Consider the following 27034-nt stretch of genomic DNA (forward strand, 5'->3'; position numbering starts at 1 on the left):
TGGGTGAAAATGTCCCCATTGTCCCCAGCTCATGCTGGTCATCCCCCCCCGCTCTGGACCAGTGCCCACAGCCCCGGAACAAGCCATCACAGTGTCCCCAGGTTCCTCTGCCCAGTGTCCCCGGGGGCACCCCCCCCGCAGTGATCGAATGCCAGCCCCAGTAACTCCACCCCATGTCCCCAGGCTCCTTCCAGGACCCTCCACCGTCCCCGGACCCTCCACCATCCCCAGACTCCCCGGGTGCACTCCTTAGTGTCCCCAGCCACCCACCAGTACACTCCCAGTGTCACCAGGCCAGCTTAGTATCAACCCCCAGGAGTGTCCCCAGGCCCCTCCAGCAACAACTGCACGATGTCCTCCAGGATGCTTGAGTACACTCCCCAGGGTTCCCAAGACCCTCCCCAGTAACACTCCTCAGTATCCTAAGGAGAAATCCCAGTATCCCCCTGGTGTCCCCAAGCAATCCCAGTACCCCCCCAGGGTCTTCAGGACAGGCCCCCTCAGCCCCCCCACAAAGCCCCGCCCAATGTCTAGGTGCACGCCAGTGCCACCCCTCTGCTCCCATGCCGACGCAGTGACCCCCCCCTATTGTCCCCAGGCCCCTTCGCACCCCTCCCCAGTGTCCTTAGGCCACCAGTTCCCCACTTCCACGTCCCCAGTGCTCCCATTGCCACCGTGGCCACCCCAGTAAGACTTAGTGTCCCCAGGGACACCCCAGGCACCCTTTTGTGTCCCTCTGCCCCCAGTGTCCCCAGGCCCTGCCGGGGCTCGCCCCCAGGTGTCCCCAGTAGAGCCCAGTGCCCTTCTGTCCCGACCCCCGCTATCCCCAGTGCCCCCCCCGCACCGCGGGGCTCCTGCAGCGCCGCCGTCTGCCGCCAGGGGGCGAAAGGACCCAGCACAGGTCCCAGTACAGCCCAACGTCCCCAGTGCAGCCCTCCATCGCTCCCAGTACAGCCCAGAGTCTCCAGTGCAGCCCTCCACCACTCCCAGTACAGCCCAGCGTCCCCAGCACAGCCCTCCACCGCTCCCAGTACAGCCCAGCGTCCCCAGTACAGCCCTCCACGGCTCCCAGCCCAGCCCAGCGTCCCCAGCACGGCCCTCCACTGATTCCAGTGCAGCCCTCCACTGCTCCCAGTGCAGCCCTGCACCACCACCAGTGTGCCCAGCACTGCCACCAGCATAGCCCAGGACCTGCCGGCACTGACCCCAGAGCCTCCCAGGACGGCCAGAGGAGCCCAGTACCACCCCCACTGTCTGCTGCACCGACCAAAGTGCCCCCAGTACAGCCCAGTATCACCCACTATCACACCCAGTGTCCCCTGTAGAGTCCCCTTCCACCCCACACCCCCAGTACCACCAAGTATCGGCTCCCAGTACCAAATCCTAGTGCTCCAGTACTTCCCCCAGTGCCACCAGTACTGATTCTGCATGCTCCCAGTGCCTTCAAAAACACCCAGTACTGGCCACTAGCCCAGCCCAGCATAGAACCCCACGTACCCCTAACACCCAGGCAGTACCACCCTGTACTGTCACCTCCCTGTGACCACCCCTGTCCTGCCTAGTGCCCCCTCCCCCAGCACCCTTAATGCCATCCAGTGCCTCTGGCTTCCCAGTGTTCCCAGTGCATTCCCAGGGCCCACCCCGCCCCCCACCTGGCTCCAGCCCAGCTCTCTGCACCCTCAGCAGGGCTCAGGGGCAGAGTTAAGGGCATTACGTGACGGGGGGGCCAGGCAGCAGCGCAGCCCCCGGCTGCCCGCTCCCTGTCCCTGACAGAGCACACGCAGGCGCCCGCATCTGTCCCAAAGCCAGTGTTTATTTGGGGGGTGCCCCGGCTGCAGTGGGGGGGCACTTGCTCGGCCCCGGCTGCCCTTGTGCTTCCCATGTACAACTATTTACAGCCCCCCAACCCCGTCAGGATGCCCTGAGGGTGCAGCTGATCAACTGGGTGCCCCAAACACCTGTGGGTGCAGTGAGCACTGGTGGCTGCTTCAGGTTCTACCCCAGCTTGGCCCCTTCTTCTTCCCTTCCCCACCCAAAGACCCCAGCCTAGCCCCCACCCACTGTGGCCTGGACACCTGGGTCCTGTCTCGAGGGTCCTGCCTCCTCCCCACCAAGCCCCCCGGGAGGAGATGGGGCCACATATGCTGGCCCCACAGCCCCCTTCTCCTAGGCTTGCCTGGTGGTCTGCAGCTTCCCCACAGCAAGCACTTGCTCTTCAATAACCAGGTGGGGAAACTGAGGCACGAAGCTGCGAGGGCTGTGCTCAGCTTGTGGGGAGCAGACCTTGTCCGTTGCTGCCTCTCCCTCTGCCTCATCGCCCTCTGGATGGTGTTTGTCCCCCTCCCCAGGGCATCTCCCCTTCCCACACTGGGACCCAGCAACTCTGCCCCCCGGCGTGGTGCCATGCCCCAGCTACGGGGAGACAGCAGCTGTGGTGCCCGGCAGTCCCCGTACGCCAGGATTCTGGGGTCCTGGGGCAGGGGGGGAAGACAGTGATGCTGGCTGCGGCTGCCCTGGGGATCCCCACTCCTCCCCAGGGCTGGGATGTGGGGGATTGCATTGCCCCAGTGACTACATACAACCTACAAATAAATACTGTCTCCTGTGGGAGGGGGGAGCGCGTGTGTCTGCGTGCGTGTGTGCGTGGATGTATATATATATATATATATTTATTTATAGATATTTTTAATATTAAAAGGGGGGAAAAATAGACCACTGTGCTAGCAAAGTCCCTGATGATGGTTTCATGTATGCCCGTAGGTCTCTGGCTGGTGATTCCGGCGGTTTCGAGGCTTCTTCTGGTCCTGCTGCTCCTTGGCTTTGAGGCCAGCCAGCGGCTGCGGGGGGCTGGCAGCCGTGTGCCGCCAGTAGCCCTGGCAGTACTGGTCCAGGAGTCCCATTTCGGGCTGGGTGAGGAGCTGCAGCAGGTCCTGGTAGCGGGGAGTGGGGGCACCTGGCAGGCCGGGGGGGGTCTCCGCCTGGACCAGCACGGCGTGGACGGCGCGGCTGCTGAGGACACGGAGCTGCACCTTGGTCACGGTGTGCTTGAAGTTGTTCTCGGTGGCAGTGCAGGAGTAGAGGCCGCTGTCGGCGAGCTGGAGGGCGCGCAGCAGCAAGCCCTGCTCCGTCCGCAGCACCCGGCCCTCCACCCGCAGCTGGGGAGGGAGAGGTGGCATGGCTCAGCTGGCTGGCACCCAGCCCGCCCCGGCACCCCCTGGCACCCCCAGCACAGCACCCTACCCTACCTCTTTCCGCCGGTCACTGTTGTCCTTTTGCAGCAGCCACTTGATGCTGGCCTGGGGCGAGCGGGGCTGGCACTCCAGGAAGGCAGTGCTGCCCTCCACCCCGTACTGCACGGCCTCCACCGCGTTCTTGTTAGCTGCAGGGGTGGGTCATGGGCAGCCGGGTCACGCGCCTCCGTGCCCCTGCCCCACTGCCCTCCTGCCCAGCCCACTGGCTCTCCAAGGGAGAGCTCCTGCCCACCCCCAGCCACAGGTCTAGCAAGTGTGCTCCTCCTCCTCTAGTGTAGCCATGCTTCCACAAAGGTGTCCATCCATCCATCCATCCATCCATCCATCCATCCATCCATCCATCTCTATCCACCCATTCAAATCTGCTCATTCTCCTCCCCAACATATCCATCTATCTATCCATGTTCATCCTACTCCCCAGTGTATCCATCCATCCATCCATCCATCCATCCATCCATCCATCCATCCATGCTCACCCTCCTCCCGTATATCCACCCACACAACCAACAACCCACCAGGGCATCCATCCTCCCATGACTCCCTTGTGGCTGTTGCCCACCCCCCCGCCCCCTGCTCTCCACATGTCCCCCCAGCTGCCCCCCCGTGCTGTGGGGCTGTGCCCCAGACCTCACTCACCGTTGGAGTTGTAGCCTCGGCACTGGCGGATGGGGTTGCCGTGCCGGACGTCCTGCCGCCGGCTCCGCCTGCGGGGAGGTGGGAGATGAGCGGGGGAGCCTGGGGCTGGGGGGTCCCTCCCTGTTGCTCTCCCCTGGCCCCCCGTACCTCTTGGAGGAGGCAGAGTAGCGGGTGCAGGCGCTGCCATCCCAGGCGCAGTACGGGTCCCGGGCCAGGCAGCAGTCGGCACAGGCTTCCCCGTAGATGTCGCAGCGGTGCAGGGCCAGGTGGGTCACACCTACTGCCGAGGACACGTATAGCTGTTGCTGTTGGGGCACAAAGAGGACAGGGTGAGATGCTATCTCTTCCCCACCTGTAAGGACCCCCCCGAATGAGCTGCAGCCTCCCAGTACAGGGACTGGCCAAGACATCAGAATCACCCGGGGCCACCCAAGCCAGCTTGCACTGGGGTCACCATGCCTCCCGCCCTGGTGCTGCAGTGACACCAGGCAGTGCCACAGCCAGGACTGTGATGGGATCTGCTCAGGCCCCTGCCACGTGCTGTGACTCACCCTCTTGGAGGAGATGGTCATTGTCTTGATGGGTGCCGGCACCTAGACAGGAGCAGGAGCAAAGGAGATAGAGGGCCACCACCTGGCCTGACACTGCAGTCCCGGGGTGGGCACCCCAGAGCCCCTGCAGGCAGCTGGGGCAGGCAGGGGCGGGGAGGGGGAGATGCAAGGGGGCAGCAGCCAGGAAGACCAATGGTTGGGGTCCCTCCAGAGCCAGCCAAGGGGTGGCTGGTGTCCCAAGGGGCTGGCTCATGTCCCAAGGGGCTGGTTGGTGTCCCAGGGAGCTGGCTGATGTGCCAAGGGGCTGGTTGGCTGGGTCAAGGACACTCAGCAGAGGGTGGAGGACAGGCCAGCCCTTACCTTGAACACCTCGATCTCCTCCAGCATGAGTTCCTCTGTCTCCATGTCATCCCGGGGGAGCACGATGACCTTCTGCACAGTGCCCCGATCTGCAAGACACCATGGTGCCCAGGCACTCAGTGCCACCCCCGGGCACCTGTGCCCTCCCCTCTTGGGAAGGGGGTCCCTGCTGGGGCTGGGGGGAGGAAGGATCCACCCAAGCCCATCCCCATCTCTCTCTTGCCGCAGCAGGTGACTGTGCCGGGGTGCAGTGTACCAGCACAGGTCACTGCCTGTGGCTAGGGACTGCCACCACCCAGGGCAGGGTGGGGACAGCAGCTGGGGACAGGCACAGGGGCAGGGAAAGGACGAGGATGGATCATGGGGGCTCTGGGATGCACATTAGAGCAGGGGAAGCGCCAGGTTGGATGACAGTGCCCCCATGATGGGGACGCAGGCCAGGGAAAGACAGGGCTGGATGCTGGTGCCTCTAGGGTGGGCAATTGGGAAGGGAAGGCAGAAGGTTGGATGATGATGGGCTTAGGATGGTCAACAGGAAGCACACAGGATGGGCACTGGGGTTGGGAAAGGATGAGGCTGGATGGTGGGCCCCTGGGATGCGCAGCGGGGCAGGGGGAGGACTGGGCTGGATGGTGGCATCCCTAGGATGGGAGGTATCATGCTGGATTGCTGGCTCCAGGGATGGGAACTGGGCTAAGGGAAGGACCAGTCTGGGTGGTGGGGTCCGTGGGATGGGCACCGGGGCAGGGGAAGAACCAGGCTGGAGCCTCGAGGAGGGGCAGGGATCTCAGGGGGGGTCTCAGCCCCTCACCCTGCTCCAGCGTGGCGGAGGGCACCGTGCTCTGGCCAGCCCTGGTGGTGCCCGTGCCCTCCGGGGCCGCGCCGGAGCATGCTGCGTTCCCCGCGGTGCGCGGCGTGGGTACCTGTGCCCAGGAAAAGCACCTCATAGCGCCCGTCTGCCGCATCCACCTGGTCGACGGCCACGGTGGTGAAGCGGTAGTTGACATTGGTGCGGACCACCAGCGGCTGGCGGTGGGTGGGGTAGACGGCATGGTACATCAGCGGGTGCGCGCGCATGAAGTTGATCACTTCGTCAGGGTAGTCCTTGGTTGACTTCATGGATGGGGTGAAGGTCCCCCCGGGGCACTACGGCACAAATGGCACCAGTGCTCGGTGACCCGGTATCCGAGCACAGGTCTGAGGGTGCTGGCTGCCTTGCAGATGCTGGCTCCCCCCACCACACGTGCCCGAAGGGTACTTACGGTGCCCGGCCTGGGGTAGGGCATTTTGCCTGTGTAGGGCATCCACTGGTAGTTGGGTCCCTCCTTGTGCGCGAAGGGCCCGTTGAAGACCATGCGGATGTCAGCCATGGAGTAGACGCACACGGCAGAGCCCTTGAAGACCGACCTGGGAAGAACAACCTGCTGCCACCCTCCGGCTTGGTGCTGCCCATTGCTGGGACCCCTACCCAATTGGGCCCCCCGCCTCCACTGCTCTGTGTTGGGAGGGTCACACTCACCCCGAAGCAGAGAACACGGCGTAGATAATGGGGTTCTTGGTGTCCTGAGTCTGCTGGATGAAGACGTCCTCTTGGGACAGAAAGATGGGGGTGTCACCATGGGGAAGGTGGGCAGGGTCCCTGCACCCAGGGACATCAGGGAAAGGAAGAAAGTAGCTCCCCATGGGAGAGTAAGGCGAGAGGGGCAGCAAGGGGGGGTCCTCAGCCCTCCCCAGGGTACCCTCCAAGCCCACAGGGGTGGAGAAGGCACCCCTGGCCCCCTCCTTGTCCACTCACGGAGCTCATCAAAGTGCGTTTCAATCCCGTCAGGTCCTGGTACGGAGCAGACGAGACGGGCCTTCAGGAAGGTGCTCCACTTGTTCACAAGGCAGCAGTGGCCCCCATCGTCGTTCTGCAATGGAGGGACCCCCGCGCTCAGCCCTGCTCGCACCCCTGCCCGCTCCCCTGCCTGCCTGCTGTTTCACCTACCAGGCAGATGCGCCCAATGCGGGAATAGACCCCAGGGCTCAGCGGGGCATCGGCTGACTTCTCTCGGAAGAAGAAGTAGAGCTTGTCATCGTTCCTCTCGCTGCTGTCAGGAATGAGCTGGGCACGGACGAAGGCCGGGTCTGGAACAGCATGGCATGGCAACATCAGCCCCGTGGCACCCCCTGCCCCGTGCCGCAGCAGGCTGCTGAGCCCTCTTCTTTTCCAGCACCACCCTGCTCCTGGAAAAGTACTGCTGTGGTCGCAGGGCGAGAGCTGGATCTGGACCAGAGCTACAGAGGTGGGCTGAGGAACTGGGTCTCTCTGGCAGTCATCGGTGCTCCAGGAGGGGCTTGGAGCACCTCTGAGGTCCCTGGGAGCATCCCTGAAGTCCACGGGGTGGAGAGCTCCAGCAGCTCTATAAGCAGGATGGTGGGAACCAGTCTTTCCCCCAGGGAGGAACCACACAGCCTGGAAGCTTCTCAGGAAGCTTCTCCCTGCCATCCATCACCAGTGCCCAGCCTGCGTTGACAGCTCCCCCTCTTCGGGTTACCGCCCCGCTGGCTCCCCGGCCCGGCAGGATCATCCCATCTGCTCTGCTCTGTTTACTCAGCTGCCGCCCCTTGGGCAGGGGTGCTCTGAAGGGGGCAGGATGAACGCTCGGGGTCACTGACTGCAGGCAATGTGGTTGACATCTCAGCACCGCAGAAACCCACGCACGGACTCCAGCAGAGTCAGACCCATCTCTCACTAGCTGGCTGCTCCTGCCGCCCAGCAAAGCTCCTGGTACATCTGTCACTGCCTCACACAGCTATCCCTCTGCTCTTCTGCATAGATTTCCATCCATCCATCCATCCATCTATCTTCCATCCATCCATCCATCCATCCATCCATCCATCCATCTATCTTCCATCCATCCATCCATCTATCTTCCATCCATCCATCCATCCATCCATCCATCCATCTTCCATCCATCCATCCATCCATCCACCCATCCACCATCTGTCCATCCCTCCCTCCCTCCCTCCCTCCCTCCCTCCCTCCCTCCCTCCATTCATCCATCCATCTTCCATCCATCCATCCACCCATCCACCATCTGTCCATCCCTCCACCCATCCATCTGTCCATCCATCCATCCATCCATCCATCCATCCATCCATCCACCCACCCACCCACCCACCCACCCATGTTCATCCTCCTCTCCAATGTATCCATGTATCCATTTATCCATCCATCCATCCCACACCACCACCCATCCACCTGCCCATGCTGGCTACTGTCTCTGTCCTGGGAGGACACAGTACAACACAACGGGTCTCATCTCTAGGGCTGGAGCCATGGGGTCCCCAGGGAACCTGAGCCAGTGACACCCGGACTCACCGTTGAGCCAGCGTGAATTGTATTGGTCTGTCCTCATGGCTGTCTGCTTGCCCATGGTGCGGAAGATGGCTGCGTCCGTGCCCATGAAGTCGATGTAGACACCAGCGTAGAGCTCTTCATCTGCAGAGAGCAGAGATCAGCTGGGGACCCCCACCTAGTCCCATCCACCCACCTTCTCCCACTGCCTCGGGCTCCATCCAGCCTCAGCCAGTAGCCACCAGGCAATCAGGAGTCCTGTGGCCATCCCAGAGAGTTTGGGAGGTTGCCACATGAGAACCCCCACCTCTGCTGGGTCAGGTGCCCAACGACTGGGCATCCCAGGTGCCCAACGACTGGGCATCCCAGGTGCCCAGCCATCTGCAGCTGGAGCGGGCAGGGGTGGCAGGGCAGGAACCTGACTCCTGGAGGATATTTGGGCATCACAGGAAGACAGTGGGAGTAGTTGTCCCATCTCGCCTGCATGTTCCCTCTGCCCAACACAGGCAGCGCTGGCCCCGGGGAGCTACAGGACTCACTTATTAATGCAGAGACGGTGTCTACTTTGGGGTCGTAGGAACACTTCCCCTTGCCCGACTCCAGCTTGTCTGGCTCCAGGTAGAAGATATAATCCTGGGGAAGGAAGCAAATGGAGGAGCTGGTTACACTTTCACCCCTCCATCCCTGTGCCCACCAGGAAAGGCAGCCTCCTCTGGGATGGAGCCCAGCAGTGAGGATGGATGCAGATGGACCACACCAGGGGTCTGCAGGTCTCCTGAGAAGCTGAAGCCCCGACAAGCTACTCCTCCAACGTTGCTGGGTGCTTCTCCGTGCCCTCCACTGCTTGGAGACTTGGCTGAGCTGCCAGGCTGAAATGGAGCATCCATCTCCCAGATCCGCTTCTGGGCAAACATCTCCCTCCGGCTGCTTCTTCGCTTCAGCTGGTCATCCTGCACATCGCCGCTTGCCCGGCTCCAGGTCACGCAGCTCCAGCAGCTTCAGCAGGTGGGGTCTGGCCAGCGGTACAGCTCGGCACAGCTCAGCTGCTGAACCTGGCACACTCCTTTTGCTGGATCCCGCTTTCCAGCAGGCACCACCAGGGTGGCATTGTGGTGAGATGCTGTGCCCGCTCCAGGGCATTCGCCCACACTGTTAGGAGCCATCTCCCTGCTGTCACCATTAGGAGCCATCTCCCTGCCATTGCCTCTGCCTTCCCCGCGGCCATCCTCAGCACCGTCACATGTCCCTGGCCAGGGGCGAGACCCACGCTGCCTCCAGAGACACACACAAAATCCTCTGCCGGTGCCAGCTGAGGGCAGGCAGAGCCAGGCTATCCCAGCCAGGTCACCCCTCATCCCTGGTGTGCAGATCCCCACAGCCGGGATGAAGCAGCAGCACGGCAGCACCCGCGGGGACCCCAGGCATAGGGGTGGAACCTCAGGCAAACAAATCGAGCTGGCGGAGCTTCCCACTGGCCCTGTGCCCTGGCTTTGATGCAGGGGTGACTGACACGGTGGCGGCCACCCTCTGCTGAGAGGTGAGCAGAGTCCCCAGCTCCACGAAAGGCAGGAGGGGGTGCGGAGCCAGGATGCTCACTGTGCACATCTCCCACTGGAGGGTTTGCTCACACCAGCCCCTCCTGGGGCACCCCAGCCCCAGAGGTGGGCACGGCCATGCTTCTGCCATCCCCATCACTGCACCGTGTCACCTGCGCCACCATCACCATCGCAAACGCCTCTGCCCAACGCTGGCCCCACTCCCAAACTTGGGAAACCCTTCACAGGGACAACCTGGCTCTCCAGTGTGGCCCTGGCCCTGCCTGCACCATCTCACCCTCCCAGTCAGGCAACCTACAAGCCGTCATGGTGCTGGCACAGCCGTTTGGCTAATGCGCCTTGAAATGCATCGGAGCTGCCGGAAAGTGGGTGCTGGCAGCCCCCAGGGAGCCCCCACTCGTGACACAGGGAGCTGCACCAGGGAGCTTCTCCATGCAGATGCTGGAGCCAGACCCGGCAGGGAGGGAGGAACCGTGGCGGGCCCGAGGGGACTGAAATGGCAACGGCACTTCCCCAGCTGGCACTGGGGAAATCGGCAGCAGGAGCTGCCTGCAGCTGGCAAGATGCTCATGGTTGAGCATTGCCCTTTGTCCCACTACCACCCGTCCTCGGAGCAGAGGGGCCAGGGGACAGAGAGACGGACAGGGGAGAGCCCCAGGCTGCCGCAGGGTGCCCGCGCCCCACACACTCCCCAGCCCATGCACTGACCCATGTTAGTCCAGGGGGGAGAGGCTCGGGGGGTGACACTGTCAGGGTGGGCTGGATGCTGGGTGTCCCCAGAAGCTGAGGACGCTGTAGCCTCCCTGAGCCCGCTTGCCCCCTGGGATGACACAAGCCCCTCCCGGGGCAGGGCGAAGCAGCAGCTCAGTGACGTTTTTGTAGACCCTACCAAAACACCTCCTGCACATCACCTTGGCATCCTCCCTTGAACCCTCCTGAGCCCCATGGCTCTGCTGACATGTGGCTCCACTTCCAAGGGGGGGACCAGGCAAAGCTGGCAGCATCAGGGAGAGCCACCATCCCTGACAGTGTCCCCCGCAGGGGGCCCGTACATGGCCTGGGAGGAAGGAGTTAGTGAGAGAAGGAGAGCAGATGCCAGGCCGGTGGCTGGAGGATTCTGTGCTGAGAGGGAAGGAGATGGCGGGGATGCCCACGGCACGGGGCGCCCGGCACGGGGGTTGGACACATGCCGGTGGGAAGGAGAAGGAGCCCATGGCTCCGGTGCGCCCCAGGGGAGAGGTGCGCACGGCTGCGGCGGGCTCCCAGACTGGTTCCCACCTTGCTTTGTGCTGGTCTCGGGCTGAGGGGGCCATCGGCGGATCTGCTCTCCCGGCCTCCCGGCTGGCTCGGCGGAAACCCCTGGGGAAAAGGAGCAGGGCAGAGAGTTAGCGCCAGTGGGGGCACGGACCCCCTGGGGCAGGGGCGGGCAGGGGGACACCAGGAGCTAGGGTGATGGGTGCCCATGGAGCAGCAGAGCCATGATCCCCCTCGGTGGTGCTGGTGGGGGTCCCCAGATGCTCCGGGCTGGGCTGGCCTCCAGCAGGAGCTTCTCCAGGACTGATCCTGCTCTCTCCCACAGAACTGGGGTGCCCTGGTGAGGGGCAGGAGAGAGCGGAGAGGTGGCTGCCTGCAGCCAGCCAGGTTGGGCTCACACCCAGGGATGCAAAGATGGCACCTGCCACTCAGCTGGCAGCACCCCGTGCAGAGGAGCAAGGCCCCAGCACCGAGCCACGGCACGGGGGAAGTTACCGGCACCACGGGGTCACTGGATCCCCCTGTCCCTGCCGCACCGCCGCTGGCTCTGCTAGAGAGGACACGCGATGCTGTCCTCAACTGCACCAGCATCTCTGGTCCTCCTCAAATGCTGCCACTGCCCAGTCTGGTCCCAGCCCGGTCCTAATCCGGTCCCAATCCAGTCCCAGTCCAGTCCCAGTATGGTCCCAATCTGGAGTGGCCCAAGCAGCATCCACCTCTCTCAGTGCCTGTGCCAGGCTTGGGAGCAGTGGGGCAGACGCCCATCCTCCACATCCAGCGCCGTGCTCCTTCCTCGGCTTGGGCTGATGGCACCCAGCTTGCTCCGACCGTGGGAGAGGACATGGTCCAGGACGTGCCACCCCAGCACAGAGGGGACAGACACCTTGCAGGGCTCAGGGCCCCCTGGGATGCCTGTGCTGCTACTTGGAGTGACTGGCTCCCTCCCAGGGCTGGCCTGAAAGCGATCCTCTGTCTGCCGTGTGCCCAGCCCAGTGGCACGTGGCATCGATGCCACCCTCTCGCCACACACTGTGGTCCTCAGGGCCGGGTGACATCCATCCAGGGACATCCCCGACATGGCCACATGCACTGGCACAGCCCCTGCCACGGTTCTGCCTGTGCAATGCTGGTGCCAATATGGTTCCGGGCATCCTTCACATCTGTGGTGAGGGGCTCGGCAGCCTGGCGGCAGGTAGGAAGGTGGGGGGGACACGTCCCTTGCCCCAGTGGAGATCCAGCAGTGGCTGCGGCTGGCGGGGTGGGAGGGCACGTCACATGGAAGCCAGTGTTGGGGTCCAGCCAAGGCAGCCCGGTCCCGGTGTGAAGAGAAGTCCTTGGTCTGCAGAGATGGCTCGGCCCCGCTCGGCAGCACAGCACCGTTAGCCACAGTCACCCCCCAGCCTGCCATTGCCCCCCAACCCTCTGCCTCCCAAACCTCCCAACACCAGCTGGCAGAGCCGAGCCGTGCCGTGCCGCCCTCCTGCACCCCGCTGCAATCCCATGGTGGCTGTGCTGGCACTGCCAGGCCAGGCACCGGCTCAGCTCCCCCCATCCCTCCCACCCCTCACCTGGGCTTTGCGCCCACGGTTGACGAAGGCGCAGATGGGGTTGTAGGCGCCGGTGCCACACACGTAGAGGTGGGTCCGGTTCCAGGGCTGGATCAGGCGGATGAAGTTGCCACACTCCCCCTGGGAAGCAGAGGAGGAGGTGCCAATGCCAGCAAGGGGACAGGGGCACCCCCCTTCCCACTCCCTGCCAGCATCCCCCGCTGGACCACAGGGTCCAGCCCCCTGGCATGGGATAGGAGCTGGGAAAGGGAGAAAGCAGGCCAAGGACCTGGGAAGGTGGGAGTCTGGCATGGGGCACGGACTGGCTTGGGACATGGCATGGGGCCATAGGTTGGGGTGGGGCCACGGGTTGGCATGGTCATGGGATGGCATGGTCATGGGTTGGGATGGATGGTGAGTTGGCATCGGCCGTGGGATGGCATGGGGTATGGGACAGCATGGGTCAGGGGCTGGCATGGGCCATGAGGTGGCACGCCGGAGGGCCCAGCCCTGGCTGGCAGGAGGAAGCAGTGTGGGGATCTCGACCTCCTACTCGCCCATGAAGATCTCCAGGACCTGCACAGCTGGGACAGAAGGGGTGGCAGGACACCATGACACCTTGGAGTGCCACCCCTTCTCAGCATGGTTGCAGATGCTGCCACACTACAGGGGACCTGGGGGATGGCTTTTCCAGGGTAGGACACGAGGACATGAATCCCACTCTGATGCTGGCCACCAGCCCTGCCACTGCTACCAGAAGGGGATTTATGGTGGCCACTCACGTTGCTGTTCTTGCCCGACAGGATGCACTCCTCAATCCTCTGCTGGGACGCGGGCCAGTGGATCTGTGGAGACACCAGCCCAGGGAAGATGAGGGCACCCACTCGGCCCCACCTCCTCCCCACCAGCACCAGTGATGCCCATCGAGCTCCTGCCCTGGCATCCGAAATGGCCCATCGGATGCCTGGTTGCACCCCTTCCACCTGTCCCCCCCACCCTACAATGGCAGCTTACGATGAGGGGCTCGCGGTTGATGTCGTGGAGGTCCAGCGAGAGGACGTAGTCCTTGCTGCCCACGTACATGCGGTCGTGATCCTCGTCTTTCAGCAGGATGCGGTAGTCGCTGGAGTTGAGGAGGAAGTTGAAGAAGTGTGCCGTGCCCGTCGCCTTCAGCTCTGTGGGGCAAAGGGGCAGGTGTCAGCACCCCAGGGACCCCCGCCTTTCCCGGTGCCATCCCTGTCCCAGCTGGAGGACATCCTGAGAGAGGAGGTGTCCACCTTCCAGCCCCGTGGTGCCCACCTCCCCCTCCATGAGCACCACGGTGCTGCCACTTCTACGCAGGACATGGGACAATGACGGAGATGCTTATGGCCAGTTGGGACAACCAAGTGTGGCCAGGGGAGGGGGCAGCAGGACCTGGGCTGAGGAGACCCAGCACCCCACAGCAGGGAGTGGAGCTCCCCACCAAGACAGGGCAGGAAGGGGGGGGGGCTCCCTGGCACCCCAGCCAAGAACCTGCAGCTCCCAGAATCTCCAGCATCATCCCTCTCCTGCCCTGTGACCCCATGTCCCAGCCAGGCCATTGGTTCCTTGTATGGGGAGCTGGGACCCCAAGGAGCCAGCTCCTGGGGAGGGGACGAGCCTCTCCCCGCCCCATGTACCCCATCCCCCCTTGGGAAGCTATTTTTAGCCCGAGTGTGGGAGCAACGAGTGAAAGAGGATAATGAGGGTCATGAATATTCACAAGTGCAATGAGGCAGCCAGATGGAAGGCAGAAGTGCTGCAGATGATGTGGGCCGGTGCCAAGGACCACGCGGCAGGGGCCAGGGCACAAGCGAGACAGAGGACCCTATCCCCATGGGACACTGTCTGCCCTGTCTGCCATCCTTTTTGGAGGTACCACCCTCTTTGGATGCCATCCCCCAGTCATCAGATGCCACCTCCATGGGATGACATCTGACCCGGATGTCACTCCCTTTGGAGGTGCCACCCCTTTGGATGCCACCAACAGTCATTGGATGTCGCTCCCAGCCATCAGATTCCACCCCCATGGCACGTCATCTTCTCCATATGCCACCCCCTTTGGAGGTGCCACTGCCTTTGGATGCCACCAACAGCCATCAGATGCCACCCCCTGCCATTGGATGCCACCCACATGGGATGCCATCTGCCCCAGATGCCACCTCCTTTGGAGGTGCCACCTCCTTTGAATGCCACCCCCAGCCATCGGTTGCCACTCCCATGGGACGCTGGCCCCATGAGCATCCCCACCCTGCAGATTTGTCCCTCCATGCAGGGGCATGCCCTAGGCGGGCGCTGGGCGCCAGGGCTGGGGGCAGCCCCTGGGGACCCCTGCTTCCCAGGCGGGAGCGGAGCAGGGTCCCGCACGTCGGCAGCGGGAAGGAGCACGCTGACTTCCAGGCAGGGCCGGGCAGGGCTCCAGCCGCTAGCTGCCATTCCCAGCCAGAATGCCAAGCGCCTGCAGATCTTCCTGACCTCCTGCCTCCCAGTCCCATGGGGGACTGGCAACGTCCCACGGGGTTCCCATGGTCCCTTCCCATCCTGGACACCCTGGGAACATGGGGGGTTACCTTCTTTGGGGAACAGGAGGGATGGGGGGGCTGTGCCCTGCACCCTGGCATCCCGGTGGTGGCAGAGACACCCTTGCATAGCCCTGGGGACCCCCTGCTTGGCATCCCAGGAGTGGGCTGAGGGGCTGGCAGGGGGGCAAGCACCTCTGGGGCAGGGTGGGCACCCACCTTCCTGCTGACCGGGGCAAAGGGGGGGGTTTCCATGGGAGCCCACACCAAGGGGCCAGAGGGGTGCCCAGGCATGGCTAGATCCATGCCCATGGGTGTCACTGGGAGAACCCGCTCTGTCCCACAGCTGGCAGTGGTGCTGCCCAGTCCCCAGCCCCGTGGCAAGGCACCCGCAGCCCGCTGGGCCCTGCTCAGCCACAGCGGTGAGGCCAGTACGTGCCAGGCACCACGGGGCGGAAACCTGCCAGGGCAGGCTGCGGGAAACGGCGTCACGGGACGTGACATCAGCCTCCCCCCAGCCCGGGGGTCTGCCCGTCTGCCGGGGCTGGATGGACGGGGTGAGCACGGTGGGCACGTGGAGGGGCTGGCGGTTTGGGGTGCCCCCCGCCATAGCAGAGGTGGGGTGGCGCAGTGCAAAGGATGGGAGACCGGGGGGGGGCTGCCCACCCGCCCCACCGCACACTCCTCTTCCTGCCTGTCCCATCTGGGCTCCAGATGCTCCCTGTGCCGACGCTGGCTCGCCTGCCACCCGTGGAGTCCCCTGCCTGTCCCACAGTGTCCCCTGCCTGTCCCACAGTGCCCTGCCTAACCCATGGCACACTGGGTCCGGTCCCTGCCCGGCCCACGGCCAGCAGCTGCCCCACGCAGTGTGTGTGTGCCTGCGTGTACAGTGTGCAACACGCGTGCATGCATGTGCCCCACGCAGCGTGTGTGTATGCACATACAGTGTGGGGTGCGTGTACACGTGTGCCCCACACAGTGTGTGTGCATGTGTGCGTGCACGTGTACACAAGCGTGTGTGCATGTGTGAGGGCAGCTGAGCACCCCGTATCATGCATGTGTGTGCATGTGTGCCCTGCACTGTGTGTGTGCATGTGTGTGTGCGTGTGTGCTCCACACACTGTGTGTGTGCATGCACCTCTGCGTGTGTGTGCTCCACACGGTGCCCTGGGCGCACGGGATGAATTTGTTGGGGCTTCCCCCCGAGGGATGCTGGTGTTGGTGGGGGCCAGAGCTCAGGAGCCAGGAAAGGGCAGGGCGGCTCTGGCAGCGGGGTGACGCAGGCAGAGCAGGAGAGCTTGTCCCCAGCACTGGGGACCCGCTGTTGGCGCTGGAACCGCACACCCGGCCACCCTGCTTGGGGCAGAGGCAGCCCTGGTGCAGGCAGGGCCTGGGATGACGGTTAAACTGGGCAGGAGCCCCCATGCCAGGACAGTCCCGCATCTGCCATCGCTGCCTGGCCTGGGGACACCATGTCCAACGTCCCTGGGGGCACACGCTCCCATCCTCGCCCTCCCCTCCCGGCTGGGACCCTGAGGCTGAGGCGGGCAGTGCCACGACACCAGCGGTGACGGTCCCAAATATCCCATGTCCATCAGGATGGGCGGCCCTGGGACTTGGCAGGGGACAAGGCCAGCAGCACAAAGGGCCCCGGCCCCTCACTGGGGGCCCCATTCAGCCCCCCACGCCCCAGCGATCAGAGGGGGCACCCCCAAGCAGGGCGGTGACAGACCCGCTGCCCCGTGACGCCCTCTCCAAAGAGGACAGAGGGGCGGGTGAGCATCCACCCCAACCTCTGACCTCCCAAACCACCACCGCCTGCCCTCCCTGCCTAATCCCCCACTGTCGCTGTGCCCCCAGACCTGCCCCCGGCAGACACTGGGGTCTCTGGGGATGAGGTGGAGCAGGGGGGCCCCCCCCGGGGCTGGAGAAGCCGGTTCGTTAGCTGATGCGCCCTGATGAGCATATATTCCCTCCCGCATCCCCGCTGCCAACCCCGGCACCGGCAGAGCTTCCCCGGCTGGCCGGGAGCCTAATCCCATTTTAATTGCCCAGCACCGGAGCCAGGAGCCGTCCGGCACCGCAGCCAGGGTGGCCTCCCCGGGGACCATCCCCTCACAGCATCCTGCAGAGCCCCCACTGAATCCCCGAGACTCACCTCCTCAGCATCATTTGGTAGCCTCGGGCATTGAGATTTAATTACCCTGTGCCCTCGAGCGATGCCAGCGGCCAGGATCCAGTCAGGCCCTTGGCCAGCAACAAGAGGCGATGCTCAGCTCTGCCTGCGGTGGCGGCGAGCAGCACCACCCGATTACATGCTCTGCAAACCCAAATTCCCCCCATAATGCCAAAATTCGGGCTGAATTTACAGTGCCGGTAGCTGCCCAGCAGCTGCCCACACCTTCACCCTTGCTGGCTGCCACCACCATCCCCGTCTGGCAGGGATGAGTGGTCCCCACCCATCACCCATCGTCATGGAGGCCGGGGCTCATCTCCAAATCAAAGGGGAGATTTTGGGGGTCCCCAATAAACTGAGCATCCCGGGGGGCTGCTCATTGTCCCCCAGCCCCCCAAATCGCCCCAACCATCACCAGGACACCAGCACAAAGAGTTAATGCCATTCAGACTCGAAAGGGTCACCTCCCCAGGTGCACCATCACTGCACACCCCCCCCCCCCCCCCCCAAACTAATTACAGGCGCTCTCACCTAATTAGTTTCTAATTATGGGCTTGTAGCGCATTCAACATAATTAGCATGTAAATTACACGGCATGTTTATATTCAATAACTGCTCTCCCCCCTGGCTGGCGGCAGCAGCGTCTTTCGGGAGCCCTTTCTTTCCATGGGGCGAATGAATTCACTCCAAATGCCGATGGAGAAGCCCAGAGCTGATCCCAAGGGAGCCTGGCCCAGCAGGGATAAATCCTGGCTCCATCCCGAAGCATTTTATGCCACAAATTTATAAGTGTGCCCCAAATTTTGGGGATGCTCCCCCCTAATTTTTTCCCTGCTTGAAATCTGGGATGCAGCTTTTTGGGTACCTGGTGGAGGGGAGGGATGGGGAGCGATGCCGAGAGAGGGATGCGGCGCTGGATGCGTCCCCTTGCGTGTTTAAAGCATTTGTTGTTATTGGGGCTGATCAAAGAGCTGGGTGGGTCGCCCGATGAAAACAGAATTGCTTATTTGTTTGAGCGTCACTCCACTACCCCTTGATGGGTTATTTATGATGTAATTAAGCTAATTACATGTAATAAGAGAGTTTCCGTGGCCCCCAGCCAAGCTCTTTTCCCATTTAACCGATTCACAGGTGGGAGGAAACCAAAGCCGTCTTGCCGGGGCTTGGGAGATGAAATGGCTCCAGCTCCCGCTCGCTGCCTTCCACCCCCGACCATCTCCAGCCCCCCCGAGAGCATCGCCCCATGCCGGCACCCATTCCACTGGCCCCCACGGCAGGGGACAGGTGCCGCAGCCGCCTGGGTCAAATCCCTTGGGATGAAAGCGGGGCTGGCTGGATTGCTCCCCCCTCACCATCACCGCCCGGCCAGTTGGGTGCAGGCCAAAAAACAACAAAAAAAAAAAAGAAAAAAAACCACATTTTTTCAGCCGAAACCGCTGATTCATCCCCCGGCGAGCCTGCCCAAAGCACTCGTGGGGGGACGTTGCCCCAGCAAGCATTGCTGGCACGGGGGACCCTGTCCCCACCGAGCATCACTCAGTGGTGGTGACCCTGGTCCTCACCAGGGAGCTGGGCCAGGGGATGCTCTGGCAGCAGGAAAACCCCCTCGGGAAGGAGCCTGGCTTCAGAAAAAACACTTTCATCCACTCAAAAGCAAAAAGCTGAGCTGAGGGGTCCCCACCCGCCACCACCTTTGGGGCTTTTTTAAAAATTTTTTGATATTATTTTCTTCCGCAGCCCCCGAGAGCAGGGCAAGGCACTGGGCGGGAAGGTGGTTGCTTTTCCAGGCCATTTTCTCCGTGCCAAGAAGGCAGCAGGGAAGGCAGCGCCTGAGGGTGCTGCAGGCAGGGGCCGGCAGCACTAGAGACAGGGGGACACACACGCCAGGACCCCAGGAAGGGCCACGCTGCTTCAGAAGGACCAGCATTAATTTGAGGGATAACAAGCTTATTAGATATTGGCTTGGGGGGCTTGAAATTACATGGGGGCGTTTGGGGGGGGTGGGGGGTTAATGAGCTTATGGAGCTTTGCAGCCGGAGCCCAGGGGCTCAGCCCCAGCAGCAGCCGGTCCTGGTGGGTGGGGGGGACCCTGGCGCAGTCCCCCACTGCCCCAGCCAAAGAAATCCTCTTAGGGGCTGCAGGGCTCAGCCCCGTGTGCCTGTCCCCCAGGGCATGGGAGAGGGGACCGCAGCATCCGCCCCCACCTTTAAAGGGTGTAAGGAGCAGCACAGGGCTCCAATGCAGCCCCTGACCCACACCAGGGTGGGGACTGCCGGCGCCAGCCCTCCCGGCACGTCCCCAGGGCTGGCTGTCCCTGAGCCCTTGGCTCTGCCCATGCAACCCCCCCGCACCGCGTCCCCCCCATGTTTATCCCAGCCTGCTGTCACCAAGCGGTGCCCACAGCTGCAGCAGCTTAGGAGGGCGCCTGGGTGGCCCCGGGGACACGGCCCCCTCGCCGGGCTCCTCTCCAGCCATCTGCCACCCCCCAGCCCCAGATCAAGTGTGCCGATGTCCCCCAGCCGAGATGCCAGCGGGGTGGGAGGGGAAACTGAGGCACAAGGTGGGGAGGAGCATGGTCACACAGGGGGCTGGCAGCAGAGCCAAGAGGAGACTCCACGCTTGATTTATTCTTTTTAAAGTGCTTTTTTCCCCATGCAGGAACTGCCCTGCCTCTCACCCGGCCCCTCCCAGCCAGGGCTGCCCCCCGGCTGGACCTCTGTGCGGCTTTTCCGAGAGGTGCCAGCACGGCTGTTCCCATCGCCGGAGTGGGGGGGTGGGGAGCGGCTCCCTCTTTGAAGCCCCACGGAGAGCCCTGACCCCGAGGGCTTCCCGCAGTGATGCGGGGCGAGAGCCCACCCTTCCTTCCCGCACGCTTTTCCCACGCCGGACAGGGAGCAGGACACGGAGGGATGAATCATCATCATCATCATCACCACCTCCTGCATCCTCGCGGGGAAAGCACAGACCTCGCCGGTGCCCAAGCCCCCGGCACAGAGGAAGGCCCGGTGAGAGGGGGCCGCAGGATGTGTATGGGAGAGGGGGGGGGGGGATTGTTAGCAAGGAGATGATTAAAAATATCCACCCTATTTCTGGCCGGCACCGGGCTGGGATCTGGGAAGAGCTGTTGGCAAAAGGGAGCCGTGCCGGAGCCGCTCCCTGCACTGTTCTTTCCGTGCCGGTCACCTTCCTCCCACCGACACACGGACAGGAAAACCTTGAGAGGAAGGACAGACGGGCAGGGATGATGGGGGTCACGGGATGGGGGGGAGGACCAGGGGATGACCCTCCACATCCCATCACCCTGCACTGGGCAAAGGAGCTCAGCTCCAGCCCCTTTCCTATTGCTTCGTTATTTTATATATATATTTTTTTTAAAGCTCTCGGAGACGATGGGGCTCTGTAGAGGATGACGCAGGCCCCGGGGAGCTGCGACAAACCTCCGGCGCGCGATAACAAGCAAAGGCAAACAAACCCAGAGACGCTCCCGGGGCTGGCGGGACTCCAGGCAGCACGGCCGAGGCGAGGCGCCGGGGGGGGGGGACACACACACACACAAAACAGGGACACGGCAGCTCGCGCCAGCACAGCTCCTTCCTCAGCACCCTGCCAGGCACCAGTGCAAGGCCACAGCCACCTCGGTCCCACCTCGGCCCAGGGATGCTGCAGGAGGGGATCTGCACCCCAGCCCAGCGACACCCCTCCAGCCATGCCCGCATCAACGGCTACCAGGTCCCCCGCGGTACCACAGTCACGTCCCTGCAGGCCAGCCCAACTCATCACACCAGTGTCCCACAGCCCAGCTCCCATCACGCCCAGCCCCACCACCTGCAGCTGCCATGGGGGATTTGAGGCTGGGGATTTGGGTACCAGCCCTGGCTCCCCACGTAAAAGAGTGTGGCTGGGAAGTGCTGCTGCCACCCCACATCTCTCAGCCCCATGGCTTCGAGGAGGCCACCTACAGATTATTGACTCGGGAAAGCTGCTTACCAGTGGCTCGGCGTGCGGCTCCTGGCTGGCCCCCAAGGAAGACCCTGGGCTAACTCTCTCATGCCGCTGCAAGAGTGTGGGCGGGGAAGGGGCAAGTGCCATCCCCTCCCGATCCCGGTGTGCTCGGATCTGACATGCCACCGGCATTTCTTCTCCGTGTGCAATTGAGAACTGGCCCTTTTCCCACTACAAAGCTCACCTCTGGGCAGCGAGGGCAGGGGGAGCCCTGCCAGACCAGCCCAGGTAGGAGGGAGAAAGACTCGAGATCCCAACACGGGCAACTTGGGTGACATTCCCAGGTCCCCTGGGCATGGCCAGGGACCTCCGCTCCACCAAACTGGCGCCAAAAAACCCAACCCTGAACCAGCCCCCACCCTGCGGCACAGCAGGCCCAACCATGCTTATCCGGAATTAATCCCGCTGCCGGGGGCACACTGGTGGCTGTGGGATGGTGACAGGCGTTAACACACACCTCGCCGGGATGGTGGGTGCTGGGTCCAGCCGGGGCTTTGCCGGACCCTCCCCTCGCTGCAGCTGCGAGGAAGCAGGGGCGAGGGATGCATCCCTGGGTGGGAAATGGCAGCAGCTAAAGTGCTCCAGCAGCCCCCAAAAACCCTCCGAAACAGCCTTCTGGAGAGGAAAGCAGTGCCTGCCATGCAGGGAGGAACCGCTCACTCCCTTCCAGCCTGGACTTGTCCCCAGCCTCTTCATACCAGCCATTTTTCCTGCTGAGACCAGCCTTTAACGCCAGCGGCTCACCCTGCCCGCGCCATGTTTGCCATCAGCCCCCCCAGCCCCTCCTGCCAGGCTCTGCCGGACCGGAGCCGCCACGCTCACCCTCGGCTCTGCCACCGCACCCCAGGCTCACCGGTTCGGTATGTGACCGGAGGGCAACAGCACGGTGGGACGGCACGGCAGCGGTACACACAGCACGGCCCCGGCTCTCCCGCGGCGGCTCGCCTCCCCCGGGACCCCAAGGGGAGGCAGACACAAGGCTCCATGTGCCTGTCACCCTCCTGACACACATCCCCAGGCTGGGACGCATTCAAGCAGGCAGCCAGCCCCGGCGGGGCCCAGGGCGATGGTAGAACCGAATACACCGTGTTGGCAGTGGCAATTTTTGTTCTGCTCCTCGAGGTTTGCAACCCTGAGCCCTGGCTCATCATCCCCCATCCCGCCCCCTCTCAGCATCCCTGCGGCAGGAGCTCAGGAACAACGTGCACCCCAAAGCTGACCCAGGGGTCCCCTGCCGGCTCGTAGAGTGGGCTGGGTGGGTCAGGCAGCCCCGGTACCAAAGGGTTAAGCCCCTTCCCCCCGCCCAGCATTCTCCCCTCCTGCCTCTTGCAGGCTCCCTGCCAGCTCCCAGGCGTTAATACCAGCTGGGGGGGGTCGGGGCAGCATCAAGCTGCTGTCTGGACTCGGGGCGCTGCCGGGGGCGGGGGGCGGGGGGGCTCTCTGCACCTCGGCACCCAGCTTCGCCAGATGGAGGGAGCCACCCACCCGTGAAGGGAAGCATATTGGGGGGACTGGGCAGGCTACCAGCCTCCCCAGACTGGGGAAGGGGGCCAGACTGGGAGCTCAGCCACACTGGCATACAAATCCCCACGGAGATTTCTGGGGGTGCAGCCTGCTGATAACCCCCCCAGGTGAGGAGGAGGAGCAGCAGCCTGGACTGGGGTGCCCCTGCCCTCCTCCACCTTCTTGGGATCCCACCCTGCCCCCCGACTACCACTGCCGGGCTCTTACCTTTGAAGGAGAGCTGGACCCTCGGGGTGGCAAAGCCGTGGTCCTTGGCGTGGGTGGCCCGCCAGCCCAGAGTCAGCAGGGTGGCCCAGAGGAGGACGCCGACCACGGGCATGGTGGGCATGCGCCTGGGCGCCGAGGTCCAGAGGAGACCGGGGGGGGGGCCGAGCCTGCCAAAGAGGGCACAGGGGGGAGGGACATCAGTTTGCTGCACCCACCGCCCCCCTGGGGGGGGTACAAGCCCCACATCTCCCCATCCTGCTCTTCATCACCCGCCGGCACGCAGCATCCTCTGGGGAGGGCTGGGAGCCAGCCCTGGAGGAAGCGGGGGGGGGGGGGGGCTTAGCTGAACCCCACTCTGCAGGCTGGGGGGGATGGGGGGCAGGAGTCGGGGGTGCCCAGCCTCACCTCCTTGGGTGCCAAGCCAAGTGTGCAGGGTGAGGCGAGCACAGCGGCGAGCACCGCTGCAGCGCGCTCCTCCACCCAGCCGGCGAGCCTTGCCCAGGTGAGGAGCATCCCTCCTCGCCGCCCCCCCCCAGCCTGCAGCATCCCCACCCTGCCAGGCTGGCTCCCCCCACCCTGACACCCAGAAGGGTCCCATCCCCAGCCCTCTTCTCCCCACCTCTCCTCCCAGCCCCCAGCAAAGCCACAGCGAGCAGAGCTGGGATCAAATCTTTCCAACATGAAGGAAATCTGGACTTCATTATTCCAAGAACGTACAAAAAAAAAAAAAAAAAAAAAAAAAAGGATTTTTTTTTTCATAAATAAAAGAGGAAGAAAAAGAAGGAAAAAAAAAAAAAGCCCTGCCTGTGTGCCAGGCAGCTGGACTCCCTGGGGCTCCGGCACTGAGCAGAGTCCGCCAAGCTGCCTCCAGCGAGCCACACACGCACCCCGGCATGGCACAGCACGGTACAGCACGGCACGCAGTGCCCCCGGCGTGCCCCGCTGCCCCTCGCGGAGAAGGACTGTCCCCTCGGGCCCAGATTCCTCTCCCGAGGCAGCAGCCTCCCGGGGGGCTCCAGGAGGCTCAGGACAGGATTTGGGAGGAGGCCCGCGGTGGGAAGCCCCTCGCATCCCCAGGGAGCTGCACGCCCGGGGTGGGATGCGCTGTGCCGTGGTACCCGGGTGGGCTTGGGCAGTGGGGGAGCACCCAGCCAGCCCAGCCAAAGGGGCTCTGTGCCGCGGGACGGGCGCTGCCTGCCAGCACGCTGTGCCGGGGGGTCCCCACTGCGCCACCCCCATGGGGACATGCCCTCCACGGCTCTGCCAGCTGCCACCGCGCAGCCCCCTGACACACACCGAGGTGCCAGGTGGATGACCGGGAACCCTTCAGGGCACCCCGCGAGAGGGATGCTGAGCTGCAAGGTGGGCAATCCCTCACCCCGGGGCTCTGCCCGTGGCCCACCCGGGTGGTCTGGCCGGCCCCTCCCGGGGTGCACAGCACCCACACCGCCGGCCCCAGCCCCGAGCGGGACAAGGGCAGCAGCACGCCTTGGCCCCTCCAGCGACATGCTTCCTCGAGCAGCGGGACAAGACCCAGAGCGCAGCGGCACCGCCGTTCCCTGGGGTTCAATATTTTTTTTTCTCACTCTTGCCTCTGGAGTCAGTAAATATTTCGATTTTTTCTTCTCCCCCTGCACACACATCCAGCTCTGCTCCATTGTACTGGCATTCGGTCCCCTTCCAGGCTGCCCCCCCCTTCTCCCACCCATTACCAGGCTCTGCCCTTCCCATCAGCGTCAGGCCGGGACAGCCCGAGCCCCCAATTCCTCCGCCAGCCAAAACTCCAGTTGGTTGCACTTAAATAACCACCCCCCCCCCCCCATCCAAACCTCCCCCCCTCTCCCCGGCAGCTTTAGGAAATAATTCTGGCAAATCCCACTATTGCATTTGGATGGAGCCGCGTACGCGTCAGAGACAGGGAGCGAGATGGCAAACAAAGGAAAAGAGGGAGAGGAGGGGAGCGCAGCGAGCGCAGGGCGAGGAGGGGGGAAAGGGCCGGCGGCGAGCGGGGGGCACCCAGGCCCGGCCGGGAAAGGCAAATTCCAAGGAAGCAAAAAGGGGAAACGGCCCATTGGAGCGCACCTTGGCCGGGAAATCTCTATTTCCAGGGTCATCTGCGCTCCGGGGAAACTGGGAACTCCCGGGGAGAGCGGCCACGTTCCTCCCCCCCGGCACCCGGGCTGGCTGGGGTTGGGGTGCTTTTTTTGGCAATTAAAGTTTGGCCATTGCTGGTGCCGCCGCAGGAAGATCAAAACCCCGCTCGGCTTTATTCCCCCTCCCCAGGCCCGTCAACCGAGCGCCGCCGAGCCGAAACAATTAAAAGGAAAGGTTTTCTTGGCTGGAACAAGGACTCATTTGGGGGGCCGAGACCCCGGGGCTGAGGGGGTGCCTCGGAGGTTGGGCTGCCCACCCGCCTGGTCCCAGCGGCCTCAGGAGTGAGCCGAGAGAGCAGGAAACGTTTTGGGAGGGAAAAGAAATACAGGCAGGATGGGCAGCAGGAAGGGGGGGGAAAAAAAAGAAATTAAAAAAATAAAAAAATAATGCTAATCGTCCACCGCGGCCCCTCGCACCCGGGAAATAACTTTGCACAACTTTGCGGCACCGGCCCTCCAGCCCGCCCGGCCTGTCCCCAGGGAGAGCCGTCTGTCCCCCGCTCCCTCGGCGCCCTGCCCTCCCCGCACCCCCAGCCCCGCCGGGGCGCGGGGTCCCACCGGGGCTCGGGGTCCCACCGGGGCGGGCTCCGGCTGCCTGCTCCACGGTGCTGGGGGGGTCTCTGGTGCGCGAGTGTCCCCCCAGCACCCTCTCCTCGGTCACCCACCCGCCGCCGAGCCCTGCCGCAGCCCCTCCCGCCCCCGGAGCCCCCTGCCAGCCTCCGTCCCCTGCCTGCACCGTGCCCCCCGGGCACCGTCCGCCCGCCCCGAGCGGGAACGGGGCACGACAGCCCGACCACGGGCTCCCGGGGGTGAGGGGACCGGCAGGGAGGGGGACGGGCAGAGACACCCCGGCATCGCCCCCCTGCGAGGCGCGAGGGCGGGGGGGCTGCAAAGCACCCGGTGTCGCCGCCAGCTCGGGGCAGGGCTGCCAGCCCCGGACCGCCGGCACCAGCCCCCCCCTCCCCACGACCCACCTGCCCGCTTCACCGGCAAGTTGCGGCGGGGGAGGGGGGGGGGACGACACAGACACACAGACAGACAGACAGACAGACACACACACGCACGCACGCACACACACACACACACACACACACACACACACACGAGTTCCGAGCGGCGGAAAGTTTTCTCGGGGCGCCCCCCCCGCCGGGCCCCCGTTCCGCCGCCCGCCCCCGCCCTTACCTCTGCGGGGGTCCCGGCGGCGGCTGTGCGGGGGGGGGGGTGTGCAGGGCGGCGGGGCTCAGCGCCGCGCCGGGCACCCGCGGCCCCCCGCCATCTCGCGGCCGCGACTGCCGCCGCGGCCCCGGCCCGTGGAGCGGCGGCGGGGCGGGGCGGGGCGGGGCGGGGGGCGGGGCGGGGCGGGGCGGCGGGCGGTGGCGGCCCGGCCCCGACTGGGCGCCGCAGCCCGTGCGCGCGTCGCGGGGCGCCGCGGGGGGCTTCATTTGCATAGACACGCCCCCACCCCCTCGGCCCCGCCCACCGCCCGGGGCCGCGGGTTCGAGCCCCGCCGCCGCCCCCCGCCGCTCACCTCTGGCTTTGGCCTTTTGTTGCTCAGTGCCGGCAGCGCCCCGCCGTGCGAGGCCGCGGGCGGCTCGGTTGGCCTCCGGCGCCCACCACCCTCCCGTCGGCCCCGCGAAGGAAGCGAATGAATAAGCGCCGTCCCTCCTTTGTCTGCCGAGGCGGGCGGCGGGGGGCGGCCCGGGGCGGCGGGAGGCAGCGGGGAGCCGAGCCCCGGCGAGCCGGCGGCTTTGTGAGAGCTCCAGCTCCGGCGAGAAACCGCCTCCCACACACGGCAACTCCTTGGGCAGGCAGCGGGGCTCCTTTCCCTGGCCCCACCTTGCTCCTGCCGCCCCCCACCCCGGTTACTCCCCTCGGTGACCCCTGGCCCTCAGCCCGGGGGATACAGGTGATCCCTGCCCTGCTCTGGGTCCCCGGTA

General features: G+C 64.4%; 1 protein-coding gene across 2 annotated transcripts; it reads right to left on the reverse strand.

Moving 5' to 3' along the window:
- Positions 1-1793: 1793 nt before the first annotated feature.
- SEMA3F (semaphorin 3F) lies at positions 1794-26415 on the reverse strand. 2 transcript variants are annotated; one of them, XM_074879416.1, is made up of 19 exons: positions 26280-26415; positions 22945-23111; positions 13510-13670; positions 13278-13340; positions 12517-12636; positions 10973-11053; positions 8678-8771; positions 8163-8282; positions 6786-6925; positions 6594-6708; positions 6318-6387; positions 6061-6205; positions 5722-5944; positions 4799-4887; positions 4439-4480; positions 4035-4192; positions 3888-3955; positions 3246-3379; positions 1794-3155 (listed from the first exon to the last, which is right to left on the reverse strand). In XM_074879416.1, exons 2-19 carry the CDS (start codon positions 23063-23065, stop codon positions 2745-2747), a joined length of 2355 nt encoding a protein of 784 aa, XP_074735517.1. In that variant the 5' UTR covers positions 23066-23111; positions 26280-26415; the 3' UTR covers positions 1794-2744. The 2 variants fall into 2 exon arrangements, with proteins under 2 accessions (XP_074735517.1, XP_074735518.1); XM_074879417.1 differs by lacking the exon at positions 10973-11053.
- Between the last annotated feature and the right edge of the window lie 619 nt (positions 26416-27034).

This window comes from Strix uralensis, chromosome 10, assembly GCF_047716275.1.
Source record: "Strix uralensis isolate ZFMK-TIS-50842 chromosome 10, bStrUra1, whole genome shotgun sequence".
NCBI classification, from domain to species: domain Eukaryota; kingdom Metazoa; phylum Chordata; class Aves; order Strigiformes; family Strigidae; genus Strix; species Strix uralensis.

Coding starts and splice junctions, on each gene's coding strand:
- SEMA3F (XM_074879416.1), bottom strand. CDS start 23,065: ATGCCCACCATGCCCGTGGTCGGCGTCCTCCTCTGGGCCACCCTGCTG. Junction 6,709..6,785: donor GCATTGGGCGCATCTGCCTG/GTAGGTGAAACA, acceptor CCTCCATTGCAG/AACGACGATGGGGGCCACTG. Junction 4,481..4,798: donor AGGAGATCGAGGTGTTCAAG/GTAAGGGCTGGC, acceptor GCTCCTGTCTAG/GTGCCGGCACCCATCAAGAC.